Source organism: Sesamum indicum, linkage group LG16, assembly GCF_000512975.1.
Source record: "Sesamum indicum cultivar Zhongzhi No. 13 linkage group LG16, S_indicum_v1.0, whole genome shotgun sequence".
NCBI lineage: Eukaryota > Viridiplantae > Streptophyta > Magnoliopsida > Lamiales > Pedaliaceae > Sesamum > Sesamum indicum.
Genome location: NC_026160.1, coordinates 3,118,167 through 3,127,783, shown reverse-complemented (window position 1 = coordinate 3,127,783; position 9,617 = coordinate 3,118,167). Strand labels below are relative to the sequence as shown.

At 36.9% G+C, this 9,617-nt stretch overlaps 1 protein-coding gene across 2 annotated transcripts in view; it reads right to left on the bottom strand.

Moving 5' to 3' along the window:
• Positions 1-8,691, bottom strand: part of LOC105178655 (centromere/kinetochore protein zw10 homolog) — a 12,562-nt gene extending 3,871 nt beyond the window's left edge. Inside the window, exons 1-6 of one of the 2 annotated variants that reach the window (XM_011102167.2) lie at positions 8,053-8,686; positions 6,774-6,911; positions 6,488-6,661; positions 6,180-6,341; positions 3,515-3,748; positions 3,296-3,442 (exon numbers count right to left, since the gene is read on the bottom strand). In XM_011102167.2, coding sequence (XP_011100469.1) covers positions 3,296-3,442; positions 3,515-3,748; positions 6,180-6,341; positions 6,488-6,661; positions 6,774-6,911; positions 8,053-8,610 — 1,413 coding nt within the window. In that variant the 5' untranslated portion in view covers positions 8,611-8,686. Of the gene's footprint in view, positions 1-3,295; positions 3,749-6,179; positions 6,342-6,487; positions 6,662-6,773; positions 6,912-8,052 lie in introns of both variants that reach the window. The other variant, XM_011102165.2, reaches the window with a different exon arrangement.

The following is a 9,617-nucleotide window of genomic DNA, read 5'->3' as shown; positions in this document are numbered from 1 at the left end:
TTCACTGGACCACAACATCATTGGCTAAACATCATAAGATCTCATTTGAACTCCATTGGCTGCAGCCACCTCTGTTTATTAACCAACTTCCCATACATTTTTTGCTGAGTTCACCATTGTCACTCACCCACAAAGGCACCTAGAGGACTACCATCACTAAAGAATCCATAAACTTGTAGATACAAAAGATAATGTCAAGGGAAAAATTTAAAGAACTCTCGAAACCTCCCTTAGTGCTGCTCTCAGGATCCCTACATACATGAATATTAACTCAACAATCCTCGGAACCTATTTGAATGAACTCCAAATTATTTAATCTTAGTACTACCAACATAAAGAATTGCTCTGAAGGTGTTAGCAACATTGTGCATTAAACGTGTCTCCTCTCTAACAACTTAAAACAATTCAGATGACTTGGTCATTCAATCTGGTAAAAGAGTGAAATTGCAATAATGTTATCGCATGGATAGGACTTATATATTCTCTCAATTTCATCCATTAAATAATAGTTAATTACTCGAAAAGTCTGTTTTAAATTTTCAAGTTGCAATAGTTATTTACTAAGATATGATTATGAGTTATTAATGAGTAAATTGAACAAATATTCACAGTTAGAAGTTGTTCCTAAAGTTCCCAGCGAATTCTTAATTGGGAGTTGAATATAAACTATTCCTTATCAGAATAGGTAGGTAGGCAGCTCAGTACCACGAGGAACTCGGTAGCTGCAGGAACTCATTGATTTGTCCCCTCGCTCTGGTCAATCACTGTTAGAGCACTAGTATGTCATGGCAACTTGAACTAGCTTAGCAACAAGTATACAATAGGTAGCACCTTACCCTATTCCCTCAAGAACTCAGGAATAGGCCGGCCCAGAAGATCGTTATAGAGTAGATTCAAAATGTTGTTGGAGGATAAAGACAAGCAATGTGGGATTGTGTACGAGTACAACTTCTTGAAAGTGGTTTCACAAAATGATGAGGGAGTTGATCACATAAAGGAGTTGAAAGTGGCATTGTGTACATAGATCCTTTACAGAAAAGAGACATATGGACAACATTGAGATACTGTCCACACTTAAGGATGAACCTCATTTCCTTTGCTTGAAAATGCAGTCAGCTTGTAAATACATCAGACTGATATTGATGTGTGGTAATGTTAGTTGTTTTTGTTTGAACTATGTAGGAACGAAAATGCGCAAAGTCGGATTTTCCAGATGACAGATTGAAGTGGAGAAACATTACGTCTTTCCTAGGTGCCTAAATTAATAGATCTTATGATTCAAGTTGTTCAATAACCGGAAGCAGAATAAAAATATGACAGAGTTGATCGAGAATAAGAAGTTTGTCCACAAGAATGAAATAAGAACAGAGATTAACTGCTAGAACTTAACTTGGAAGAAAAAAAATGATTAGCAATGTAAAGGAAATGCAAATGCATGATTGTTGGAAAGAAGTTGAAACAAGGAATTCAAGTTACTTAACAATCACGAGCAAGTCAATGAGTTTGGGTGCTGAAACAATGGTCAAGTAAAATAGACCTCTTGAAGAGAAAATGTTGAACTCAGGTTGATGCTTGACGGTGGACTGCATTTCACTGTTGCTTTATAGCGCTCCTTTATGTAACCAACTTCTTACCTTTTAGTCAAAGTTCTTTTGATTTGTTACTCCCATAGATAGTGTCAAATGATCATAGTAGTCAGTGGCGCACGGCGCACAATGGCGCCAAGGGCTCCTGGAGCCATGGCGCACGGCGCGGCGCGCGCCTTTTCGAAGGATGGCCCAAATATAAGAAATAATCTATATATTTATATAATTAGTTTATTTTGATTAGATTAATGTATAAATATAAATAGTGGCAATGTATGCTATCAATCTACAATAAATATAGACATAAACATACAATAAAATATTGTAATTAATCATCCCAAAAAGAAAACACTAACAGAACAACTAAAACACTCAAAGTCAAAGATTAATAAAATCACATCAATTTCAAAGATTCAATTGGCATAATTAGACAAAAAATTTACACTTCATAAATTTAGAAAAAAAGTCATACCGGTGAACAGCAGCAGCAGATACTATCGAAGAAAGAAAATGAGAAGAAGATGCGTTGAAAGAGGAAGAAGAGAGAACTGAATAAATAAGATTCAAGAATGAAAGTTACCCATGCATGCAAACTTCTTAATTTGCTAAAATTCCTTTTATATTTAGGGTTAATTAACCTAATGTTTTGTTTTAACTCATGGGCCTGGGCAGCAGCCAAAACCCAAGCTGCCCAGGCCGATTTCTCCATGGCGCGCCTGGCCAGTGCCGAAATGGCGCCCAGGCGCGCGCTATGGCGACGCCATAGAGAAGGTGCGCGCCATGGGAGCCGTATGGCGCGAGGGCGCGCGCGCTATTGACTACCATGCAAATGATAAGTTAAACATTGTTGCCTTGCAACTGAGAGCTAGATGCTCCAACAACTTTTCAAATCTACACTTATTTGAACATGTAGGACGTACAATATCCACATCTCTAGGCGACCCCAGACAACTTCTCTCTTTTAAGTTGTGAACATATCCGAATACCTTCAAGTGCCTTTCATAAACTATCATCTTTTTCCTCCTCAAATTGAGGCAAAATCAAATGTTGATCTTCCCAACTTCCAAGCAATTTTTGGGAAGTGGCCTCAACACCCCATAACACATGACCTCAATCTGTTTGACTTCAGAGGAATTAAAGCAAATCCTTCCCCTCTATGATACCAAACAACTGAGAGCTTGTCATTTCCCTTTCCACTAGGTGAAAATTTTAAATATTTAATCACTCTCTTCCCCTTTCCCCTACCCCTCATGTTACCAAATTTCTTATGCAATCTCATCAAATCAGTTTCTTATTCCCCTTCCCGCTGGGTTAAGGATTAGAGTACTTAAATCTCATCAAATCAGTTTCTTATTTCCCTTCCCACTGGGTTAAGGATTTGAATACTTAAATCACTGTGTTCCCCCTTTCCTTTACCTCGTGATACCTATGCAATTTCATCACACTTAAGTCCCCATAAACTGCTAAACAATACAATCTCTGAGATCAATTTGGATAACCACAATCAAGTTTTCCCACTACTTACGTCTTCATCATCATTGTCAAAGTGCATTATGATGGTATGATCATGTCCTCGATTTTGGAGTGTTACGGAAACAAGATATTAGATTGGCGGGAATAAAAAATTGCAGCAGAAGATAGAATATGTAAAACAAAATGAACATCAGCTGCAGTCATAAGACAGTGGGTCTTTCTTGCACTTAACTAACCTTAAGGGTTTGATGTACAAGCTCCATTAACTGCTTAGCTGCTTCAGATACCACACATTTCTCGGATGAGAAGAGCAAAACAACACGATTGGAAACCTCTTCAGCAAGTTCTTCCTTATTTACCGCAGAAATTCTCGTAATATTGTTCTGCCATAATATATGTTGGCTGAGTGGCGCAAACAGAACGAAACAATAAAAAGATTTCAGTTGTCTACTCACTTGAGGAAGGCTGAAATTAGATTGTAGAAGCATATTTCTGGCCTTAGCTAAAATCTGAACTTTCTTTCTTGCTGCAAAGTGCACCTCAACATTGTCAGCAAATTTGCTCAGCTTCTCGTCTTTTATATCAGATTGAGATATGAACATAAGTTGCTTCAAAGCTGTCTCAAAATCTATGGTGAGTTTCCTGATCGCTTGAAACTCGGCCAGCTTGGAAGCATCATCCGGTACAACCTGAGGTCAAAATGGGGGATATCATGACTATACTGTGTGAAATCAATAAATTTCCTATTTGAAAAACTTTGCATTTTTTAACATTTGTTTTAAAACTAAAGGAAATACTCCTCTGGAAAACTCATAGGCCCCGGTGCCTTTCTTGGCCGCCCTAGAATAAGACTCTTTGTTACTAAAGGAAGGCTATGTTTGAGTCTTTACCACAAAATGATTTGTCGTCTTTGAGGAGAATACATTTCGTTTGGTATAATTTCAGGAAATATTCTTAAAACATTTCCAGAAAGAAACGCCGTTGAGAACCTTACAACCTCATTTCAACTCTATCTCAAATCTTATAACCAAAAAAGCCTTGCATCACATTTCCGGAAATTGCTCCTAATTATACATTAAAACAAGTAAACCAAATGCATGTTATCAAGATGAACTATCAAATCAACATGTCAACTTAATTAGTCAAAATTTGCAACTCACGAATCCAGTCAGACTTTAATTTTAGCACATTCGCAAGTAGCATCATTTCAAAACACTTTCAGAAAATATTTTTAGGAAATATTTCCGTAACATAGTGGAATTCTTTTTTCCCTTTCAAAAACTATCAAACAGCTAAAGTATCAACATTAACTCCTAAGCACTAAATACTTACACTTTTTCAACTCTCATTTAAAACTATGTTCCTCACCAATCTATCCCAATAATTTTGGAACAAGAGTATTACACTAGTATTTCTGACATGAAAACTTGTTTCAGCTATAGTAATGATATGCATGCTACCCCAAAAATATAAGAAAGGAGTTACATTCAAATGAATGTTTATGCACCAGAAACAAAGTCATTGTAGCAGCACCAAAGTACATCTCGTTGCTAGTAAGTAGTAATGGCATATGCTTAGGCTACTAGCACATGAATTTGCACATAGCATTTGAACTTTACAGTGCTACAATGCAGAAGCAGCTCCTCTTGTGATATTAGGACTTTGCTCTTTGACTATTCCAAAAGTGGTGTTTTAGATAATGTGATGCAAAACAATCAGAAATGATATTGTAAAAATCTGTCCTCCATAGGAAGAGAATATAAATTGTTGTCAGTAGTACAGAATAATATAGAAAACACAACCCCACGGCTAGTCTCTTCTGAAGCAGAGAACTCTAGAGCAAAAAACAATAGTCAAATAAATCCATAATTAGCTAAAAGAAGATATTATGTTAATTACTACTAATTGTACTAGAACTGCAATATTAGAAAAGTGGTTTCTTATCTTTGTTGTAAGAATGCACTCCCCTAGGTTCAAAATCTCAGATTCAGACAAAGAAACATGATTGCGATGATCATTTAATTAACAGATTATTTCTCTTTTCCAATTTTATAAGTCCAAATGGTTTTAGTGAAAGCTTATGGACATCTAGCAAAAGATGACATAGCAGAATACCCCTTCACATCTGTTACCTCTGAAATCACATACTTTAGCATTTAGCCAACTGGTTCTTTCAGTCTTTCAGATCAAAGATCCAAAATCCACATTGAAATCATATTAGTCTAGAAAGATTAAAATGGGGTTTGTTTTGTATTTCATCTCGTAACTCCATCAGGCTATCAGTCCAGCAAATTATATTTGAAAATTATACAAGTCATCTTCATCAACTCAGCTTGTGATAGGTACCTCAGTGAAACAATGGGATAATGAGTTTATTAGGCAAATGGCTAAAGAACTACAGCAAAATTATCTGGGAGATTGGAACCCTAGAAAGCTCTCATTGTTTTGTTTTAATCTTCAGGTATTTTGTGTGTTGTTGCTTCACCAACATCACTGAGTATACTGGTCATACCTGCTGCCTGCTTTCTCACTGTATGCACAGGCTTGTGGCCAAATCAGATAGATTACCAAGCAAAGTTACTGAAGTGCAGGGATAACACCTGAGATGCCGAATTCACAAGGAGAGGGGAAAATTCTCCAGGGAGGTCAAGGGGGTACAGGGAGGATTGAAAGTCGCTCAATCAGTAATATTTTTTGTACTCTCATCTTTATATTCTCATCACATTGATCTCTCTTTACAATTATATACCAGCAATTTATGCCAAAATTTATAATAATAAGACGTCACTTCTAGACTCAACAGAAAGGGATTTTATGCATGCTTGATAGGATAGACCAACTAAAAAGACAGAAGAACAACAAGATTCACAAAAAACTAAGTAAACACAAACATTTTTATAAGTGAATAATATACATGTGCTTGGCTTCATACGATGAAGTTATTTGCATTTTCCTCCCTCCCACTTATTGAATGTAGCATACTGATTGATGCTTGTGAGGAACTACAACTTCTCAAGAGGCAAATAGCATGTTAGTGAAGACACATATCTTCTTCACACAGTTCTTCTGAGAGGAACTAATATTTAAATCATTAGGCAGTCCGAAAAATCAATAACAAACCTTGGAAAGGAAATTCGCGATTATCATATCTGACATCCTTGGCCAAGTCAATCTTCCAAAACAGCGCGTCCAAGAAGCATTGTGAAAAAATAAGAATTTGTAGATGAATTCAACAATCTGAACAATGTTAGAGTACATAACTTCACCATCCACCTTGTTGCCCTGGAAAATGAAGAAGATTGAATGGACACGTAAATGTAAAAATTTCAAATATATAAGCATAAGGTTTGTCTCATCCAATGTAAGCAGTACAAGTTTACATGACCTACAAGAATACTATTCATGGATTCCATATTCACAAAATGTACCTCAGGATCAACAGATGGAACTATTTTAAGAACTGCCTCTGATGCATGCCCCAAGTCCTGATTGGTTTCTTCTGTAAATGAAGGAATTGCCCTACAACTCACCACTGGACTAAAAACATATTTAGTAATCAAATCTGCAATTCTTGCAAGTCCGTAATCAAGGATGTTAGCAACCTGCATAAGAATAAACATATTACTAAGAAAATTTTCAATGAGAAACGAAACTGAGAAGGATTCTGGATTACATGATGAAGTTTCAATTGAAACTAAGTCAACATTAACTCACATCTAATGCTTTCAAAACAGTTTGAAGCTCTAGCCCATCAATTCCATTCACATTTGTCTGATACTTTATATGAACCTCATTACCTTCCGGCTCAAACCACACTGCATTCTCCATAAACCTCCAAAGCAGCTCTTGAATCTACATCCAAATCGAATGGCTCTAAAGAACAATCATAAAGTTGATAAACTCATCATTGCATTACTCGCAATTGTTTGTCAAAATAAAGCTGTAGAATTCGATTATGGCTTTCATATGAAACAAATTCAAATAGACAGGAGCAAACATTTTGTTCAAGTCGAGGGATAAATATTGCAATCATGAACCAATTAAGTCCAGTAGGACCATTGTCCTCTCAAAATGAGTTGAATGCCCCACAAAATACATACGAAAACCAGAATTCAGCCAGCAATAAGAGAAACAGAATCTCATCTAAATAAAAATTTATGTAGTGATCAAGAAACCCTTACAATTTAAAAGTGTCAATGATGATTTTCTTCTTACTTCCACATATTAATTGGAGATGCATACCCTCGCCCTTCTACGGCTAAATAAGAAAAACCAAAAATAAAGAAATAAGCAATTAGCCTAACAAAGTAAAACATATCTACAATAGTTCTCTGCGCAGCATTCCCCTTCTTCTCCCAAGATTTAAATAATAAAAGACAAGAAAAACACACCTTCCAGGATCATTCCTTCAAAGTAAACCAGATTAACTAAAAACATGTCCATTGCTTAATGTATTCCTAGAAAATTTTAGAAAGCCACAGAGAAAACATAGTGATGGTAGCAAATATGCAGCATAGCAGTTTCATGTCCTCCACGTTTATTTTCGACTTTCCCATTGTGTTTCCTTCTTTATGTTTCCCTTCATATGTGTTATAAAAACCAATTTTCTTTGAGACAACACCGTTTATGCGGCATATTTGTGGCACAAGCTGAAGGAAGAAACTATTCTAAGATAAAGGTAGCATCAAGATATGACACTAAAACTAAAAAATGCAATAGTCAAGGTCTTTAACGCTGCGTAAAAACTAACTTCAAGTAATAAGACAGAGTATGCGAGTGAATCAGAAATATAGGATGCGTATTTTCTTAAAATAGAACTTATCAGACTTCAGACGTGCAATCAACAATGGAAAGAAATTACGCAACATAACATCACGTATTTAGAATTATATCAGAAACCCAATTAATTCACTAAGATGACTACATATACAGTTAACTCCATATTGATTTTATCATGAAGAAAATAAAACGACAAAGAAAGAATCTGATATACCTCCTCAAAGCAATCAGTCCAATGCTTTTTGAGAATCCCATACACCATGGGCTCACCTTCCGCCGCTTCAGCATCACCATTGCCTTTCACTCCAAGCGCTATCTTCAACTCCTTTAACCCCTCCGCAGCCTCAACCACTTTCCCATTTTTCACATTATTGCTAACACCCCCCAACTTTCTATCTAACTCCAAAACCACCTCAACAAACTCCAAAATCTCCCGCTTCTCCCTAGACTCCCGTCTCTTCTCCACAATTTCTCGAAAAATCCTCCCGACATCCGACTCGATCGGCTGATCGGATATAAGATTGAGTAGCGCAACAACGTCATCGGAGAGGCGTTCGGACTTGGAAACGACGTCGGAGCACTGGGAAAAGAGGGAGGAGAAATCGTCGTGGTGGGACAGGAGGTAAGATTGAACAGTGGATTTGATTCGGAGGGAGTGGGCGTCGAGGCGAGAGATGAGGAGGCGGAGATCCGGCGCCGATAGTGGGGAGGAGGGAGATTCCAGCGACGAGAGAAGATCTCGGACGTTGATGCTGTTGAATAGAACGTCCATCTGGAGAGTCCCACTGTATCATCTGTGGGGCAAGTCTCCAGCGGATAATAAGACGTTTGGAGATTTGGGAAATTTGCATTTTCCACCCTCAAATAAGAAAAATAACAAAATGCACCCTAGAATTGAAATTAGTTTGGCTCACTCTTCGGAGAGAGGATAAAATGTTCCACAAACAATACCTTAGTAAAAGCCAAAAGTCATGTTGATTTTGTTTTCAAATGTCTATTTTTAATTTTATACTTTTTTAAATTATGACATCATATAAGGTTGGTTATTTTATTAGGCCATAATTCCACAAAATCAATTCTATCCCGTTTTTTCGTGCAAAAAATTATTACACAGCATCACAATCTAAACACATTTTATTATATCAGGCTGTATTTGGAATGAAAAATTTGAAATTGTGGATTTAAAATCCTTAAACCCTAATCGGAACAATCATATATTAACAATCAATATAGGATTGAGTTCTCTTGTGTGAGGGTTTACGTCTCTCACATGAGAGTTTCTCTTATGGTGGTCTCTGATTTTCCTTGTTCTGTTGGCGTTTTATCCATTCGCCGGCTCGTCTAGTGAGTTATGTGTGCCTTCCATGTCGTCAAAGGCAGTGCTGATCAAGTAGCTTTTGGAGACAAACTCGGTCACTCAATCTTCGTTCTCTTTTCTATCTGTTGTTGGTTTTGACTTTCATCTCTATCTTTAATTTGTCATTTCTTCCCTTGTGTGTTTAGATTTTCTTTTGCTTTTTCCCGTTTGTTTTGTTTTGTTTGCAGGGTGTGGTTGTTAGGAGGGTCACCCAATCTTCGTTTCTCTTTCTGTCTGCTACTATTTCTGACTTCTTCTCTATATTTAATCTGTCGTTTTCTTCCTTGTGCGTTTAGATATCTTTTGTTTTTTCCTGTTTCAACTGTTTGTTAGCAAGGTGCGGTCAAGAAGGAGGTTTTTGTCGTGGCCTGGGAGTGTGAGCGTGCAGCTATCTTAGGGTTAATTTCTATGTGGCTTCATCG